At 44.9% G+C, this 19,854-nt stretch overlaps 1 protein-coding gene across 2 annotated transcripts in view; it reads left to right on the forward strand.

Annotated features, from left to right (window-relative positions):
• The first annotated feature begins 2,633 nt into the window (after positions 1–2,633).
• PPP3CA (protein phosphatase 3 catalytic subunit alpha) overlaps positions 2,634–19,854 on the forward strand; it is a 383,095-nt gene continuing 365,874 nt past the window's right edge. For both annotated transcript variants that reach the window (XM_073589305.1, XM_073589316.1), the window contains exon 1: positions 2,634–3,233. In XM_073589305.1, the coding sequence (XP_073445406.1) occupies positions 3,176–3,233 (58 nt within the window). In that variant the 5' untranslated portion in view covers positions 2,634–3,175. The remainder of the gene's footprint in view (positions 3,234–19,854) is intronic.

A 19,854-nucleotide genomic window follows, 5' to 3' on the forward strand; every position in this document is an offset into this window, starting at 1 on the left:
CTCAGCACTGTTAAAAAGCAGTGTTGAGGAATGAGTACCCTTTACCACCGCCGTTCAAAGGCGCTGCCTTGGTCGGTAAGGGGTTAAGCAAGAAACATCATTGACCAAACACCATGAAGACCAAGGAGATAGCCAAACAAGTTAGGGGCAAAGTTGTCGAGAAGCACAAGTCAGGGTTGGGCTATGAAAAAATAAATAAATCCCAATCTCTGATAATCCCCCTAGAAGACCATCAATTGGAAAGAACAGGACAACACAACAAATCTGCCAAGAGAGGGCTATCCACCAAGACTCTCAGCCCGGGTAAGGAGGGCATTAATCAGAGAGGCAGCACAGAGACCAAAGATGACCCTGGAAGAGCTGCAGAGTTCCCAAGCAGAGACACATGGGGTATCTGTTCTTACAATCACAATAAGTCACACTCTCCATAGAGGTGGTCTTAATGGAAGAGTGGCCAAAGAAAAAAAAATATATAAAACTTTTAATTGTAGACAAAAATTGTAAGGCTTGTTTTCAGTTTGCCAAAAGACGTGGGAGACTCCACAAATGTATGGAGGAAGGTGCTGTAGTCAGAGATCAGAAGTGAACTTTTTGGCCACCAAAGTAAACGCTATGTCTGGTACCAAACCAACACACAACTCATCACCCCAAGTACACCATTCCCACAGTGAAATATGATGGTGGCAGCATCATGCTGTGGGCATGTTTTTCAGCAGCAGAAACAGGGAAAATGATCTGAGTTGAGAGTAAGATGGAGGTGTGAAATACAAAGATTCTTGAGGAAAACCTTTTTTTTTTTTTTTTTTTCAGTCTGTCAGTGATTTGAGCCTGTGACAGAGGTTCACCTTTCAACAAGGATCCAAAGCATATTGCTAAAGCAACACTCAAGTGGTTTAAGGGGAATTGTGTAAATGTTTGAATGGCCTAGCCACAGACAGACCTTAATCTAACTGAGAATCTGTGGTCAGACTTGAAGTTTGCTGTTGACAAGAGGAAACCATCTAAGGCTAGTTTCACACTAGCGTTTTGAGGCGCAGCGCATGCTCGCCGTGAAGCTTCGCCACCTGCCGCGCCTCCTCCGGTCAGCTCCGACTATGGGCGCTTGACGCTGCATGCGACCTGCGTACCCTATCTTTAGCATTGGGTACACAGGCCGTGCGCAGGTAAGCTTTTGCCGGCGCATGCGTCCTTTTGACGGTGCGCCGAACGCATCTTGTTGCATTTTAGTGCTGCTGTCGCACCGTCAAAAGGACGCATGCGCCGGCAAAAGCATACCTGCGCAAGGCCTGTGTACCCAATGCTAAAGATAGGGTACGCAGGTCGCATGCAGCGCCATGCGCCCATAGGCGGAGCTGACCGGAGGCGGCGCGGCAGCGGGCGGAGCTTCACGGCAAGCGTGCGCTGCGCCTCAAAACGCAAGTGTGAAACTAGACTTAGCTGGTGTAGTTTTGTCTTGAGGAATGGTCAAAAATCCCACAGAGAAGATTTGGAAATCTCAGAGAGACTTATCCAAAGTAACTTGCAGCTGTAATGGCCACAAAAGGAGGCTCTACAAAGTGCTGACTTTAGGGGGGTGAATAGTTATACACACTTAAGTTCAGTTACTTTGTCCCATTTTTTACAATAAAAAAAAAAAAAAAAAAAAAAAAAAGAAAAAAAAAGTGAAATTCCAGGTTATGAGACAGCAAAACACAAAAATGCCAAAAGGAGTGGGAGCGAATTAATACTTTCACAAGCCACTGTAGATAAAACCTTGGTGCTACAGCTCGTCTCCAGCCTGTTCCCACCCCCGCATTTACCTCAGACACCCTGCCCCAGCTCATGCCCTCCCCAGACACCCTGCCCCCAGCTCACGCCCCACCCCAGACACCCTAGCCCCCAGCTCACGCCCCACCCCACCCCAGCTCACGCCCCACCCCAGACACCCTAGCCCCCAGCTCACGCCCCACCCCAGACACCCTAGCCCCCAGCTCACGCCCCACCCCAGACACCCTAGCCCCCAGCTCACGCCCCACCCCAGACACCCTAGCCCCCAGCTCACGCCCCACCCCAGACACCCTAGCCCCCAGCTCACGCCCCACCCCAGACACCCTAGCCCCCAGCTCACGCCCCACCCCAGACACCCTAGCCCCCAGCTCACGCCCCACCCCAGACACCCTGCCCCCAGTTCACACCCCACCCCAGACACCCTAGCCCCCAGCTTACACCCCACCCCAGACACCCTGAGCAGGAGCACACACACATCTGACTAGGAGTCCTTCCCTACGGTTCCAGGACGAATAACAGAGGAGCCCACAGTAGTACTGCGGAATCCCAGCATGTCCACAGCAAACAGACAGTACATGGCAGGCCTCTCTGAGCACCCTCCAGCACACAGCTGCCCATGCCCCGCCATCAGAAGTCTGGTGTCCTCAGTGACCCCGGTCCACGCTGGGTGACACTGCACACGAAGGGGCTACCTCCAGCCACGCGTGTCCACAACATACCCAACTCACACCAGGGCAGTATTTTACTGCCACCGTATACTGACAGGAAGCTGAGGCGGCCAATCAGACGATGCCCCACACCGACCAATCAGGCGTCACCACACAGCGTCCAATCATTGCAGCGCTCTGTGAGCATCTCCGGCATCGACCGTGCGCTGCACAGGAATCACTAGCGGGGCTTCTCCCTGCCAAGCTGCTCTCAGCGCAGAGGGTTCCTCCTCCCACTCCGCCTCCACTTCCTCGTCTGCAGCCAAAGTGACAGCACAGAGAGCCATAGTAACACCAGTGAGCTGCAGGGAAGGGAAATACCTGGAAGGGTTCCTCGCCTTGAGTGACGGCTCGGCGCAGCCAATAGCGGCGGGCTCGGGGGGCGGGAGCGCGGCGGTAACCCGAGCTGGGCTGAGGCTAGGCTGCGCGCTGATGGTGTGGTGCTAGTGCCTTGGCTGTGGGGAGAGTGAGTGTCAGGGAATACAGTGGAGCAGTGTCTCTGGCCGGAGACAGGCTGTTGCATTTCAGTGCTCACTGCAGCAATCTGTGGTTTGTTATGTTTGGGGGGGAGGGCTGCTGCCGCTGCTGACAGACACATTTTCTTCTTCATGCTGGTGAATCATATCTGACAACCGCAGAAGGAAAACACTCCGGGATATACAGACATTGATCCATTGACAAGCTCCCCACTGCAGCTGGACATGACTGAGCACAGGAGCACTGATCCCAAGTTATCCACACTGGACAGGGCGGTGAAAGGTAAGCATATGCCAGCTGCTGCAGCACCTCTTGGCCAGCCTGGCACTGGGTGGGGTGGTGGAATATGGGCTGGGAGGGTCCTTCATTCTTCTGCCATGCTGCAGGCATGGTGTGTGGGTGGATGGTGGAGGCTGCTGCCTTGCCCCCCTTGGTGTGGCCTGTAATGAAGCCGTTTCCCCTTCCCATCTGTAAATGGAGGTGTAATCTGCAGGTGACATTCCACAGCTCGGGGATGGGATGATAATCTGTCACCAGCCGGGATGATCATCTGTGGCATTGTATGGGTGATCCCTGCAGAAAAGCCTGCAGTCAGTAGCTCCTCACATTGGGGTCTTCCCCAGGGACACCTTTCTGGATTGCACTACCTCATCCTCTTCAGGGCTCTCATTAACCCCTTCCCTCCGGGGTTGCGGCCTGCGGCACAATCTCAAGATATCGAGGTTACAACTCCCATCATTGACACCGCAGCCTTCCTACAGCCGCCAATAGGAGTTGGAAAATCCAGCCCAGGAATCCTGGGATGGTGAAATTCCAGAGTCTAGTACTAGGAGGGCTGCAAGTAGGAGCAGTGCCACATTCCAAGCACAGGTTAGGAAATTAACTCTTATCCTAGGGGAGGACATACCGGGCTTGACCCAAATTCCCACTATTGGCCATCCCTTAGTACAGAGGAGGACAGGCTCCCCGCTGTAGAATAGTCTGAGACTGCAGGTAATAAACGTGGATTAAAGGGCAAAGTTTCTGTATTTATAAACCATCACAATGGATCAGAGCAAGTGCAACCTGATGCGTGCGCTATGTGAGTGCGCCCCCGTACTGCGGTATAAGATTGGGTGAGATTGCAGCTTGCTGTTGACATGGGCCAACCAAGTGTTAGCCACGGTCTTTATTTTGTAACACCTTCCTTACCTAATGAGGATGCCTAGCTAATGAAGGAGCAGAGCTCGGAAGCAATACTTCTACCATTAGGATTACGCCTGTTTTTTATGCGGTAATATAGATTCATTAACATATGCAAGAATCAGCACTTTGGATGCCTTATATATTTGAAGATCCTTGTCAATTGGGTGACAGTAGATCTATAAAACCTGTGCACAAGTATTGATTTATGGATTTACTTTAGGTTGAAAGCTGCTGATGCATCCATACATAACCAAGGATTTATGTTCAGCGCTCCTACATAGTGGAGAACTGGAGCATGAGGTGCCTATATATTAGTGCAGTTTGGCAAGCAGCCCAATAGGTTAGTCGCCAGTAGCAAATACTGACTACCTGACCACCGATGTTTGCTTTCTCTATGGTTGTTGTTGTGCATCTCTAACTTTAGGACCACTGCTCAGCATCTATGGTGCATCCTTTACCGGTGGTTGAGTCTGCATTTTCTGACCGCCTAGCTTTGCATTGTAACCACATCATAGGCATTTCTTGGCTTCTGTTGACAAGGATGAGAGATTATGTAAGGACGTGGCGGCTGATGTTTGCATGAAGGAGGAATGATGCACATACGTGATACAGGTTTATCTTAAATGGAGGGAGAGATGGGGAGAGTCGCTGCATGTCACACAACAGAGGAGAATTCATTCCCATTTTCCTTAATTAATGCCTTCCTTGTGCTGCCTATGTTGGCCAGCAGTCTATGAAGCTATCTGCAAGGGGTTTTATGTTCCTTCTATTGATTTCAGCTCACAGTAGCTTTGTGGTAGGTAATGATGTGCCCGTCAGCCAATGGGTGGAGAAATATATTCTGTGCTTCATTAGGGCTTAAAGGGGTTGTCATTAAAAAAAAGAATGGAGCCAAGTCTGGTAATGATGAGAAATAAGCAGTACTCGCCACTCCAGCTCTGCAATGGTGATGATAGTGGTGTGGTGTTCCTGGTTGCTAAGGATACACTGCGTAACAACAATTGTCTATCCAGAAGGTTAGAAAAATTCACCGTGCAGCCCACAGTAGGATTTCCAACTGGACAGAAATGTAGCATTCAGGCTTCACAAGCCTAACTACTTACACCTCTGATTTTGCAGCCGTCAACATTCATGCCTGGCTCGCTCTTGTTATCTGCACCTCAAAAACATTTCTAGAATTCGACCTTTTCTTACTTTTGACTCTGCAAAAACTCTTACTGTTTCTCTTATTCATTCTCGTCTCGACTATTGTAACTCCCTTCTAATCGGTCTCCCTCTTACCAAACTCTCCCCCCTCCAATCTGTCTTGAATGCAGCTGCCAGGATCATATTCCTCGCCAATCGTTACACCGATGCCTCTACCTTGTGCCAGTCATTACACTGGCTACCCATCCACTCCAGAATCCAGTACAAACTTATTACCCTCACCCACAAAGCCCTCCATGGCTCAGCACCACCCTACATCTCCTCCCTTGTTTCAGTATACCATCCTACCCGCGCCCTCCGTTTTGCTGATGACCTGAGGTTAGCATCCTCAATAATCAGAACCTCCCACTCCCGTCTTCAAGACTATACACGTGCTGCGCCAATTCTTTGGAATGCACTTCCCAGGTGAATACGATTAGTCCCCAATCCCCACAATTTTAAGCGAGCCCTGAAAACGCATTTATTCAGACTGGCCTATCGCCTGAACATATTAACCTAATCTATCCCTGTGTGGCACAGCCAAAAGTTTTTTACCATAACCAGGTTCCCCGCATCATGTTCCCACATGCTTTATGCATCCATTAGCCCTCTGCATCCGTACTGTTACACACTTAACATGGCTGGTCCATACAATCAGGGCAACTGTTACCACCCACCTTTCGTGTCTCCCCTTTTTTCCTCATAGATTGTAAGCTTGCGAGCAGGGCCCTCATTCCTCTTGGTATCTGTTATGATCTATGTGATTATTGTTGTACAGACAATATACATTACAGCATAAGTCCCCTCTGAAATGTAAAGTGCTGCGGAATATGTCAGCGCTATAGAAATAAAATGTATTATTATTATGCCTCCTTCTCACCGGACAAATTTCTATCTGTTTTTAAGCTAAAATGGTTAGCGTATGCTAATTACAACAAATAATCTAAATATATTATCACGTTTATGGTTCCTTTAAGGGGTTGTACAAATTAGAAAGCCTTATTAACTTGTTCTTGAGCCTCATCCTTTGGTGAGCACGATAATGGTTGCAATGAGCATCTTCTGCTCTGGAAGACCTCGGTTATCCTGCATTTGACAGAACATTAATGTGAACATGGTCTCCTTATTGGCCGTGACCAATCAGCGCATTCGAACGACGCACGCCTCTGTCGGGAGATCTGCGGCGCCGGGGGGAGAGAGACTCTAGAATACCTGATGCGTTAGAATTGGGCCACCATCTAGTATACAAATAATAAGGCTTATACAAAGTGGAGAACCCGTTTAAGAAGCCATTATTTCTCAACTACTTTAGTTTAAAGGGCTTGTCCAAGTAGTGGACTACCCCTTTAAAGCAGGGCTGTGGAGTCGGTAAGCCAAACCTCTGACACCTCAATTTCCCTGACTACATAAAGTGCAGCACAGATTCATCTCCGCTAAAAGCCTAGATCCTTAGTTCAGGAATAGAAAAGACATAAGACATTTCATAACTTTCTCAAATTACAATAAAAAAAATGTACAGCACATCCTGCATTGTACTGCTGTACCCAATGTATTATATGTTTTAGGAATCGAAATTTCTTCATTTTATACTGACTCTGACATCACCAAAATGCACACCGACTCCACCGCCCTGCTTTAAAGTCCGCTGAGTAGAATAATAGCAGCTTCACTCACCTCCCACACCAATTCCATTCCAGCGATATCAGCGCCAGGCTTGCGTAACATTAACCACAGTGCTCACATAGCATAATAATTTCATGTGTGCCCCGCCAGGAGACCCAGTGTCGACGCAATAGGCGAATATAATCTTCTCTTATTTTATTTGGAGGACTGGGACATTTAGGTTATGTGCCCACGTTGCGTGTTAAAAAGCACACTAAAAACCGGACTCCTTCCCTGAAATCGCGCGTTTTTTTCCTGCGCGATTTTACCGATTTTATCAAGCACTTTCCAAGCGATTTGAAGCATCCCTTGGAAAGTGATTGACAGGTTGGTCACACTCGTCAAACATAGTGTTTGACAAGTGTGAGCAGCTTTTTACTATTGAGGCCGCCTATGCGGCATCAATAGTAAAAGATAAAATGTTAAAAATGATAAAAAAAAAAAAAAAATCGGGATATATTTACCTTCCGACGTCCCGCGCTGCCATCCCGGGCCACAGCGTTCCCAGCGATGCCTTGCGAGACCTGTGATGACGTTGCTATAGCGATCTCACGAGACCACGTCATCACAGGACCTTGCCGCAAGGCATTACTGGGAATGCTTAGGCCGGGAATGCAGCGCGGTACGTCGGAAGGTAAATATACCCCGATTCTTTATTTTTTATTCTTTTTTTTTTTACAGGGGTATGGTACCCAGGGCCTGGAGGACAGTCTCCTCTCCTCCACACCGTGGGTACCAACCGCACATGAGACGCTTTACTTTGCGCATGGTGGGCATAGCCATATGCGGGAAGTAAGCGATTCTCATGCATTCCTATGGGTTCGGAATCGCGGCAATTCGTTGGGATTCCGCACAAAAGAATAACCATGCTGCGATTTTTTTTTTTTTTCCAGCGATGCGATTCCGCCGCGGAAAAAAGCGCAGCATTAGCACAGCATGTGCGGAATGCCATAGGAATGCATGGGGTGCGTTCTGTACACGATTTTTAAACGTTTTTGCGCCGAAAATCGCATCGTGGGCACACAGCCTTAAGAATAAGCTGCCAAGGTAGCGGACAACCCTTTTAGAGAATATCACATCAAATGGTGACCTTTAGTCTATGTGCACACATTGCGGATTCTGCTGTGGATCTGCAGCGTTTCTGGCCCTGCGGGTCTGCAGCAGTTTCTGTTGCGTTGTACAGTACCATTCTTTGCAATGGTAAAACCAAAAACGCTGTGCACATGCTGTGGATTTTTCCGCGGGTTACAATCTGCAGCATGTCAATTCTTTGTGTGGATTCCGCTCTGCGGTTTCACACCTTCACCATTGTGAGGTGTGAAACCGCAGGGCTAAACCGCAGGCTAATCCGCAGGTAAACCGCAGGTATTTTGACCTTTGGATTTTTCAAAATCCGCGTGGAAAAATCCGCAGCAGTTCCAACTACGTGTGCACATAGCCTTAAAGGGAATCTTATCAGCAGGATTTCAGCCCCCCTAATTATTTGCATAAGCATGTAGCTCTATCACAGACAAGACCAACAATACCTTTACATGGTCAGTCTGTTGCTCCATTACTGAGAAATGAGCGTATGACTTTATATGCAAATGAGGCTGAAGAGCTATAGTAGATCCATAGCCTTTGACTCTTCAGCTCTTTTCCCTGCAAATGGCATCATCCTTATGCTTGACTATACTGCTGTTTTTGCCTTAAAAGGGGTGTTCCTATCTCCAGAATCCTATCTAAATATGTAGTAGGTGTAAAGGTACTGTCACACTAAGCGATATCGCTATAACTTGTGACGTTATAGCGATATTGCTAGCGATATCGCTAGTGATATCGCTATGTCTGATACTTACCTACAACCCGCTCCCCCGCTGGTTATCGCTGATCGCGCGAGAGCGTCCTGGGCCGTTTCTCGTCGTCAGCTTCCTGCGACGCTTCCTGTGGAGAGACGAGCGTGGATGCGGGCGGGAGGACGCAGGATCACCTAGTGTGACAGGTAAGTAGCGACCCCCGACCCCAGTGATGTCGCTGGTGAGATCTGCCTGTGTGGCAGCTCACTAGCGACCACTTAGCGATGTACCAGCGATCCTGACCGCGTCATATCGCTGGTCGCGATCGCTGGTACATCGCTAAGTGTGACAGTACCTTAATAATACTAATATTAGCAAATACCTCCAATTAGAAATGTAGTATAGTTCTTCAGATTTGCTTTGTTGCTTACCTCATATAGGGCATTGCAGTAGATTAGGTATCCATGATTAGGGCCACTGGTATAGTGACAATTAGTGAGAGAGCTCTTAGTGGTTGTTACCATGGATACCTAAGCTAATATAATGACCTACATGAGGTTGGCAACATAGCGAATCTGAAGACCAATACTAAATTTCTCATTGCCGGTATTTGCTAATATTACACCTGCTACGTTTTGGGATGTGATTTTGGAGATGGGAATACCACTTTTAAGTCACTCAACATAGAGGCTGCCAGTCAAGTAGAAGGAGGCAGTGCTGGGTAGGGAATAGAGCTGGAGTGACAGAGATCTAATAGTTCTTGAATTCATTTGTATATTAATTAAAATGCTAATTTCTCAGTAACATAGGAACAGACGAACCATGTATAAGTATTGCAGGACTTGTCTTTGATACAGCTACATGCCTATGCAAGTATTTGGGGATGAAATACTGCTGATTCCCTTTCAACGCCACTGTTTAATGCGATATTCTCTAAAGGGGTTGTGCACTCCTTGCACACCTTCTTAAATGTCCCAGTCCCCCGCAAATAAAATAAGATAAGCCCATACTCTCCTACCATGTTGGCACTGGGTCTCTCTGCGCTCCCGTGACATTGTCCGTGTAAAGGTACTGCTGGACTGGTCTTGGAAAGAGCTCCATTCGCATGTAATAGTTCTGGGGGTGAAATCCTGCTGACAGGTTCACTTTAAAGCAGAGCAGTAGGTAAATCCCACCACAATTCAGCTTCAGCTCTCTGCTGACCAGTCCTTGGAGGTGACATTAGTCTTTCTTTGTGCATTGTAACTTAATTATCCACATTGTTGTGACATCCCTTTTAATGTTTTTGTTCCTGATCATTGACTTTCCTGTGCAGCAGTCGTTCCTGGAATGGATCTATGTAAGAGTATGGCCTCATCTTCTGCACCTATACTCTATGAATGTGGATTACATCATTTGCTGCAGTTGATCCAGTGGATCTGATTTATTGGGTTGCCTTTGGAAGATATAATATTATTCCTCTCTTGTGAATTTAGTTTTGATTCTCTGTGCCAATATGTTTCTTCTCAAGTCTCCAATGGAAGCAGATGGTCATCTAAGGGCTCTTGACTGAAATGGAACAAAGTAATTTTCTCTTGCTGCATTCCTCCAAATGAAATCAATAATATATGTGTGCACTATGTATGTACTCCGAGCCTGTCCTTTTCATGACCTGCCCTGCTCTTCATTCTGCATGGTCTCATGTGTGGTTCTGAAATCTCTGATAATTCGTCTGTCATGGTGTGCACTTTAAGCACTAGTAGCCTAAGCTGTTTTTTGTAGCCTGATCAGCTGTGAGGAGGTATAGTCTTCACTTGGGAGCCTGCTTTGAGCAGTCACGGTAGTATGATGCACAGTGCACACCCAACCCCTCGAGGAATAAGGCAGTGTAATATTGGTTTACCGCTCAGCAGTTGCTCCAGGCTGTTTATCATGGTTCCTAAGAGAGGTCAATAGAACTTGTTTTCATGGTTTATTTAACTTTGTCTTTATTAATTTTTTTTGGCACCAGCAAAGTTTTCCTTTTGTTGATAGGTGTAACTAACAGCAGTGGAATAACAAGGTGGTAAAGGAAATGATCACTTGCACCCAAGTCCCAGTTCACAATACCAAGGTGTTCTTCTTGATCATACTGTATGTACATTGCATATAGGAGCCACCCCTATCAGTCACTGCATAAATGAGCTGACTAAGATGCCCTACGTAACATTGAGTTGTGGCTGAGAAAGAAAAGTGCCCAGCCACATACACAGTGATGGGCACCTCTTGTTGGCTGCATTTCTGTTAACACCTATGAATGTTCTTGTTGGCCACAAAAGTAGGAATTTTTGACTGGGGGTAGTGCACGTTGCGCATAATGTTTCAAATTATGTGGTGTCCTTCTTGGATTTAAAGATTTAAAAAAAAAAAAAACAAAACATAGAATGTAATAAAATAAAAAATAACTCACCTGCTATATCCCTGCTTCTCTAGTGCCACAGTTTTTATGGTCTCGCTTAGATATTAGAAAAAAACTTTTTGACAGCGTGATCAATGAGTGGAACAGGCTGCCACTATAGGTGGTGAGTTCTCCTTCAAAAGAAGTCTTCAAAGAGAGGCTGGACAGACATCTGTCTGGGATGATTTAGCGAATCCTGCTTTGAGCAGGGGGTTGGACCAGATGGCCCAGGAGGTCCCTTCCAACTCTACGATTCTATGGTCTTTGTAATCCTGCACTGTTGATATGCTGACCGCACACACGTGTCTGCTGCCGCCTGTGCTCAGCAATAACCTCAGCATGCATGGCATAAGATTGGTGCAACGGTCACGCGTGAGTTGTCGGCACCTCATCATGGCAGGATCGTTACCATAGAACAGTGGGGTCACTGGATTAGCTGGGAATTTACCAAGTGAGTTTTATTTTATCATGTTCCCTACTTTGATTCAATTTTGTAAAAACAAAAAAATCCCAGAAAACACCCTTATTCTGTTAAAGAGGTTATCTACTACTTTAGCATTGATGAACTATCTTTAGGATAGGTCAACAATGTGTGATCGGTCCTGATCCGACATCCTGCACCCCCACCGATCAGCTGTTATCGGTGTCAGCGGCAGCTGCCGGCCAGAGGGGCTCTTTTGTCAAGCTGCTCCCTCTTCTGACAGTGGCCGCCGAAGGGTACTACACATCCGAATCCTATTGATTTGAAAAGGAGGCGGATGTATAGTACCAAGCGTCTGTTACTATCAGAAGACGGAGCAGCTCCCAAGTGAGTATTTTTGGCCAGTGGCCACCGCCACGGATAACAGCTGATTGGTGGGGATGCCGGGTGTTCGTCCTCTACCGAACAGACTTTGTTGCTAAAGTAGAGGGCAACCTCTTTAATACATTGAGTCTCCCAATGTAAGCTAAAATGACTCCAATGGGATTTATGAATCATAATAAACCAATGCCCACTGCACAGGTTGGTAGCTTAAAAACACATGAGACATGCACAAATGTGAACAAGTCTGTTGGACAATGTTCACACCACCCACTGACCGAAACACAAACAAAAAGCACAGAATGACAAATGTGCAGAAATACCTTGCAGTAAGACATATGACAGTAGTCAGCAAGTGCTGATAAAAGGTAACAACAAATACAGGGTATTTAGTCAATACTTTTTTTGCAAAAAAAAGTATGCCTAGCTGCTCCACCTCGTCAAGGTAACCCGTATTGAAGCAGTCCCTATCTAATGTATTTAAAACCTGAACATATGAACAGTGTCTAAATGAGCAGGATGTCACATGTGTTTTTAATCCAGTTTTTTTCGTGCTTATGCATGATTTGAGAGACCCCCACCCCTCTCTTGTGTGACATGCACATAAGGAGCTGTCTTACACCACGTGCCCATACTAGAAAGCACCTGTCTTAATCCTGCTCATTTAGACACTGTTCATATGTTCACTGCTCGTCTGGTGGAAACTGCGTCTAGCCCGCCACATCCGTACCTCACACCCACAGGACTAACAGCCTCAGTACTTGAAGGGGATATATCCTATTCCTAGTGCCTATATTTCATGTTGATTTACCAGCACAGCACAGCACACACTAGTGCCAGCTGGAAGCACAAACCTACATTATACCGTTAAGCAGGAATCCACATGGATTCTTGGCTCTTTATCTGGTACCATGATAGCAGTCGGCAGACTGACGATGGCCGATTGTGGGCCAAAACGTCTTCTAGGACTGCATATAAAATAAAAACCTTGCTTTTAAAGGATCATTCAGTTGAGTGCCAAGTTACTTTATTATTCACTTTGGTCTGGGTAACCTACTTGTGCACCTTGCGGTAGTGCCACGCTATACTTGACACCCTACTGCAAATGGTCACCGGTTCCTGTCCCAACATTCTGCGACAGGTTTCTCTCACTGCAGGTGTTGGCCATTTTATAGTGATTACCTCCTTTGACAAAGTGAATGTGATTTACTAATTAAATCCTCCGCTAGATTTCTAAAATTTAATATGGACAAAACAGAATTAATCATCTTTCCCCCATCTCACGTGACCCCCCCCCCCCCAACGGACCTATCCATTAAAGTAAACGGCTGCCCACTCTCTCCAGTCCCACAAGCTCGCTGCCTCGGGGTTATCCTTGACACTGATCTCTCTTTCAAACCACATGTCCAAGCTCTTTCCATTTCCTGCTGACTTCAACTCAGAAATATTTCACGGATCCGTACATTCCTCAACCAAGAATCTGCAAAAACCCTAGTCCATGCCCTCATCATCTCCCGCCTTGAGTACTGCAACCTCCTGCTCTGTGGACTCCCCTCTAACACTCTCTCACCCCTCCAATCTATTCTAAACTCTGCTGCCCAACTAATCCACCTGTCCCCCCGCTATTCCCCGGCCTCTCCCCTCTGTCAATCCCTGCACTGGCTCCCCATTACCCAAAGACTCCAGTTCAAAACCCTAACCATGACATACAAAGCCATCCACAACCTGAGTCCCCCATACATCTGTGACCTCGTCTCCCGGTATTTACCTGCACGAAACCACTGATCCTCACAAGATCTCCTTCTGTACTCCCCTCTTATCTCCTCTTCCCACAATCGCATACAAGACTTCTACCGCGCATCCCCCTTACTCTGGAACTCTCTACCACAACATATCAGACTCTCGCCTACCATGGAAACCTTCAAAAAGAACCTGAAGACCTACCTCTTCCGACAAACCTACAACCTGCAGTAACCACCGATCCACCAAACCGCTGCATGACCAGCTATACCCTTGCCTACTGTATCCTCACCCATCCCTTGTAGATTGTGAGCCCTCGCGGGCAGGGTCCTCTCTCATCCTGTACCATTCGTGACTTGTATTGTCTAAGATTACTGTACTTGTATGTATTATGTATACCCCTCCTCATATGTAAAGCGCCATGGAATAAATGGTGCTATAATAATAATAATAATAAATGTATGTAAGAATCCCTAGAGAATCCCTTTAAGTCAGCCATAGGTGTTAGATAACTATCAGCTTGTTCCTCCTGCTTATGTTTTATAGTGTGAGGGGTGGAGAAAAGTATCCGCTAGTTACCTCAGGAACCATTGCTTGGGCCATGTTATAAACCAACATGCATGTTCCTCCGCAACCTGATTTATAAAATAAGTATGTAATAATTGGGCTAATCATTTTTAGGTTTTCATATGTTTTAGCTTTTCTTAAGAAAAATACATGTTTATAGGCATAGTAATCTTACTAAATGTCTTTTTTTTTTTCCCCTGGAATACAGTGGTTTTTTAGCTCTGAATTTATTTTAAGAGCCAGTCCATCCTCTCTACCCATTACAGAGGCCAGTAAAGTGGTCATTGCCCCAGTCATGCCACCAATGTGGAAAAGTTTTGGTTGTATGTTCTTGTCAGACGCTGGGATCTATGTTTGGTTTGTGTATAGGGAAATGCTCCAGATTGTACGTGAAATTGATTCTAAAGTTTGATTTGCTTTTTTTGCCAGTTCTCTTATTAAATAGCTTTCTAAAACCTAAGATTCTGAAATCATGTGAAGAGCTTATCAGATGAAGGATAAAGAATGATCAAAGAGAACCGTCACTACAGTCTGGAGTTTCATGTGTTTTAGGTGAAAAACTCATCAAGCAGACAACAAAATTCTTCTAAGAGTGTGTTTTTTTTTGTGTGTTTTTTTTTTTTTTTTCCCCCTTTCCCCCTTCATACTTGCTTTTCTTTATCACTGAGGTCTGTTTTTTTTGGGAGACATATTTGAATATGCTGTGGCTTGTTTTGTGGTTGTTTCAGGAGTTAGCGGGCGTGGGGGAAGTACAATACCGGGCCATGTGTGAGATTGTGTGTAGTTTACATTGAACAGCCTTGACTTCTGCTTTTTGTGTGTGCTGTTTCTATAATTGTCTTCACATCCGGACATTAGTTCTTTTTCAGTAGCGTCCTTCTAATTATTTTAATTTTCTTATGTGTTTATGTAGCGCAGTATAAAAGCTTTTATTAGAGCGCACATTGAGACAAAGCCAGGAATAAGTCAGCTCCAGCTTATTCTTATTATCATGGTAGGCCCGGGTGTATCTGGCAGGGCTCTGCTGTTATGTCTCTTTAGTTTGGAGAACGGGGCTGTCATAGACACTGTAATTACTAGTGAAAGCATGTTTCCACACAGATTTACATGTGGATGTAATCTGTATCATTCTATAAATACAGCAAATTGAATGTGATTTATAGGAAATCAAATAGGCTAACTGCCTAGGAGATCCTGTCCCTAAAAAAACCCAAAACAAACCCCTATACAGTGGAGAGAATAAGTATTTGATACACTGCCGATTTTGCACGTTTTCCCACCTACAAAGTATAGAGAGGTCTGTAATTTTTATTGTTGGTACACTTCACCTTTGAGAGACAGAATCTAAAAAAAAACCTAGAAAATCCCATTGTGGGATGTTTACATAATTAGTATTTTATTGCATGAAAAAAGCATTTGATACAATAGGAAAACAGAACTTAGTATTTGGTACAGAATCCATTGTTTGCAATTACAGAGGTCAGACATTTCCTGTAGTGTTTGACCAAGTTTGCACCCACTGCAGCAGGGATTTTGGCCCAGTCCTCCATACAGATATTCTCCAGATCTTTCAGGTTTCGGGGCTTTCGCTGGTCAACATGAGTTTCAGCTTCCTCTAAAGACTTTCTATTGGGTTCTGGTCTGGAGACTGGCTAGGCCAATGCTTCTTACAGAGCCAATCATCAGTTGTCCAGGCTGTGTGTTTCGAGTCATTGTCACACTGGAAGACCCAGCCACGACCCATTTTCAATGATCATACTGAGGGAAGGAGGTTGTTGGCCAAAATCTCAGGATGCATGACCCTGTCCACCCTCCCTTTGATGCAGTCGTCCTGTCCCTTTCACAGAAAAGCGCCCCCCCCCAAATTATGACGTTTCCCTCATCATGCTTCACTGTTGGGATGGTATTCTTGTGGTTGTACTGATCCTTCTTCCTCCAAACATGGCGAGTGGAGTTGATAACAAAAAGTTCTATTTTGGTTTAATTTGTCTAAATGACCTTCTCCATGCTTCCTCTAGATCATCCAGATGGTCACTGTTGGTCTTCAGATGGGCCTGGATATACGCTTAATCCATGACTGTGTAGTCTGTTACTAACAGTAATGCTTGAGCCGGTTTCCCAGCTCTCTTCAGTTCATTGACCGGGTCCTCTCGTGTAGTTTTGGGCTGATTCCTGACCTTTCTCAGAATCCTCCTTACCCCACGAGGCAAGATTCTGTATAGAACCCCAGACCGAGAAAGATTGACAGTCATCTTGTTTTTTCCATTTTTGAATGATTGTGCCAAACGTTGTTGCCTTCTCACCAAGCTGCTTGCCTATTGTCATGTAGCCCATCCCAGCTTTGTGCAGGTGTACAACTTTGTCCCTGGTGTCCTTGGACAACTCTTTGGTCTTGGTCATGGTGGAGAGGTTGGAGTGTGATTGATTGAGTGTCTGGACAGGTGTCTTTTATACAGGTGCAATTAATACAGGTGATGAGTGCAGAGTAGAAGGGCTTCTTAAAGAAAAACTAACAGGTCTGTTAGAACCAGAATTCTTGATGGTTAGTTGGTGATCAAATACTTATTTCATGCAATAAAATGCAATTACTTATATAAAAATCATACATTGTGATTTTATGGTTTTTATTTTTAGAGTCTGTCTCTCACAGTTGAAGTGTACCTGTGATAAAAATTACAGACCTCTCCATTCTTTGTAGATGGGAAAACATGCAAAATCAGCCGTGTTATCAAATACTTATTTTCCCCACTGTATGCTGAAGGAAATCTGCATCAAGAAGAATATGTGCCTGTACAGGCCGTGGTTGAATTTTACAAGTGCCTGTTTTACCATCAATTTCTAAGAAATTCATTCAAAAGTGACAAATACCTGTAATAGGATTGCACTTACTGTTAACAAGATTGATGGGCACAAGAAGTCACAGAATATTGGGGCTCACAATCTAGATTTTCTATCAGTGTGTCTTTGGAGTATAGTAGGAAACCAGAGGAAACTTGCGCAAACACGGGGAGAACATACAAACTCCTTGCAGATGTTGTCTTTCTTGGCACAGGACCCCCAGTGCTGCAAAGCAACAGTGCTAACCACTGAGCCACCATGCTGGCTTAACACATAACCATGGTTTTTATTTCATGTAACTAATGACGTATAAGATTAACGCTGACATTACACTGTTGATAGCTAAACAGCTTGATTTAGATGATTTTCTGATTCCACCTTTTTTAACCTAATGAGTGGGACATGCTGATCATACCCAGGTATCTGTCTAAAAATTAATCCAGATAACAAAGACAAAACTTGAACATGCACTTCATTCCGAGTTAAATCTAATCTGCACCAGACAATCAGCGCTCAACCAATAGCCAACTCTGTTTCACATGAATAGACACGTCCTTAAGGCCTCCTAAAAATGACCTGCTATGTTCGATTTGTTTTTGATCTGTCATTTGAAAGTCCTTCATGCAAAACGAAATGACAATGGAAATTCAGGCCGGGTCACAGAATATGGCAGTGATCAATTCCTTTTTTTATCATTTCCTTCTACAATGTGACAGCCCTTTAGATATTTGTAGACCGCTATTAAGTCTCCTCTCAGTCTTCTCTTTTTTGCAAATTAAACAATCCCAAATCCTGCAACCTTTCCTCATAAGACAGGGTTTTCAGACCGATCACCATTCTGGCTGCTCTTTTCTGAACTTGCTCCAGTTTGTTGATGTCTTTTTTAAAATGTGGTGCCCAAAACTGGACACAATATTCCAGATGAGGTCTGACCAAAGAGGAGTAGAGGGAAATAATGACTTCATGTGATCTAGACTGTATGCTTCTGTTAATACATCCTAGAATTGCATTTGCCTTTTTTGCTGCTCACACTGTTGACTCATATTCAGTCTGTGATCTATTAGTGTACCCAAGTCTTTTTCACATGTGCTGTCACTTAGCCCTATTCCTCCCATTCTATATATGCTTTTTTCATTTTTATTGCCCATATGTAGTACTTTGCATTTTTCCCCTGTTAAAAACCATTCTGTTAGTTGCTGCCCACTTCTCCAGTTTATTTATATCTTTTTGAATCCTCCCTCTCTCTTCTCTAGTATTAGCTATCCCTCCTAGCTTTGTGTCATCAGCAAATTTAATCAGTTTACCCTCAATTCCTTCATCTAAATCGTTGATAAAGATGTTGAACAATACAGGGCCCAGGACAGAGCCCTGTGGTACCCCACTTGAGACATTCTTCCAACTGGATGTGCAGCCATTTACGACCACTCTTTGGGTCCGATCACTAAGCCAGTTATGAATCCACCTAACCGTTGCCTTGTCCATTCCATACTTAGTCATTTTTTCAATAAGGATTGTATGAGATACTTTGTCAAATGCTTTGCTGAAGTCAAGATATACTATATCTGCAGCATTTCCTTGATCCACCCAATCAGTGATTCCGTAATAGAAGGAAATTAAGTTAGTCTGACATGACTTATTAGTTACAAACCCATGCTGACTCTGTTTAATCACTTCATTCTTTTCCATGTACAGACATACATGTTGTTTAATAATTTGTTCAAAGATCTTTCCTGGTATAGAAGTCAGACTCACCGGCCTATAGTTGCCTGGGTCCACCTTCTTCCCCTTTTTGAAGATAGGAACAACATTTGCTCTTCTCCAGTCTTCTGGCACTTCTCCTGTTCTCCAAGAATTTTCAAAGATTATGGAGAGGGGTTCAAACATTTCTTCTGCTATCTCCTTCAGTACTCTGGGGTGTAATTCATCTGGACCTGGAGACTTGAATTCATTTAGGTTAGCTAAGTGTTTCCTCACTATCTTTCTGTTTATAGATATCCTGGATTCTTCTATTCCCTTAATAGGACAGTGAATAACAGTTGATGTTACATTTCCTTTCTGAGAGAAAACAGATGCAAGATAGGAATTTAAAAGTTCGGCCTTCTCAACATCCCGTCTTACCATTTCATCATTTTCATCCTGTAAAAATCCTATAGCATCTTTGACTTTTCTTTTACTTTTGACATATCCCCAAAATCCTTTATTATTGCTTTTGACATCTCTTGCAAGCCTCAATTCATTGTCAGCTTTAGCTAATCTGATTTGTGCCCTGCAGGTTCTGCAGACAGCATTATATTCATCTTTAGATATGCCTCTGTTGTGAGTTCATTTTCCCCTCCACCACTGAGGCCCGATGAACTCCCTCTTCTGGTAAAGAAAGGTAGTGAGCCTGATTATCAAGCACCTGAGACTAATGATGATGACTGGCTGAGTGGAGTTACTGACTGGATATAAGGCCGCCGACGCCCTTCTGCCCTGCGGGTGATTTCTCTGAGGGATCCTTGGAGACCAGTCTGAATTCCTGCTCTTCTAAAGCTAAATTTTCTGCTCAGCTTTTTTCATTTGTGCTTTGACTTTGTTTTGCTTTGTTTTTCTGGATTTCTGCCATTCCCTGCTGGGGTGGGCTGAATTCCTTTAGCTCTGTCTTCAGAAAATACCTGAGTGCTGATATAGTTTTTGAAGCCTAGCTGCTTCAGGGTCTTTTTCCATATCAGCCTGTTGGCTTATGTCTTTGAT

The sequence above is a fragment of the Dendrobates tinctorius genome, unplaced genomic scaffold, assembly GCF_039654945.1.
Source record: "Dendrobates tinctorius isolate UK_male_01 unplaced genomic scaffold, ASM3965494v1 ptg000011l, whole genome shotgun sequence".
Taxonomy (NCBI): Eukaryota; Metazoa; Chordata; class Amphibia; order Anura; family Dendrobatidae; genus Dendrobates; species Dendrobates tinctorius.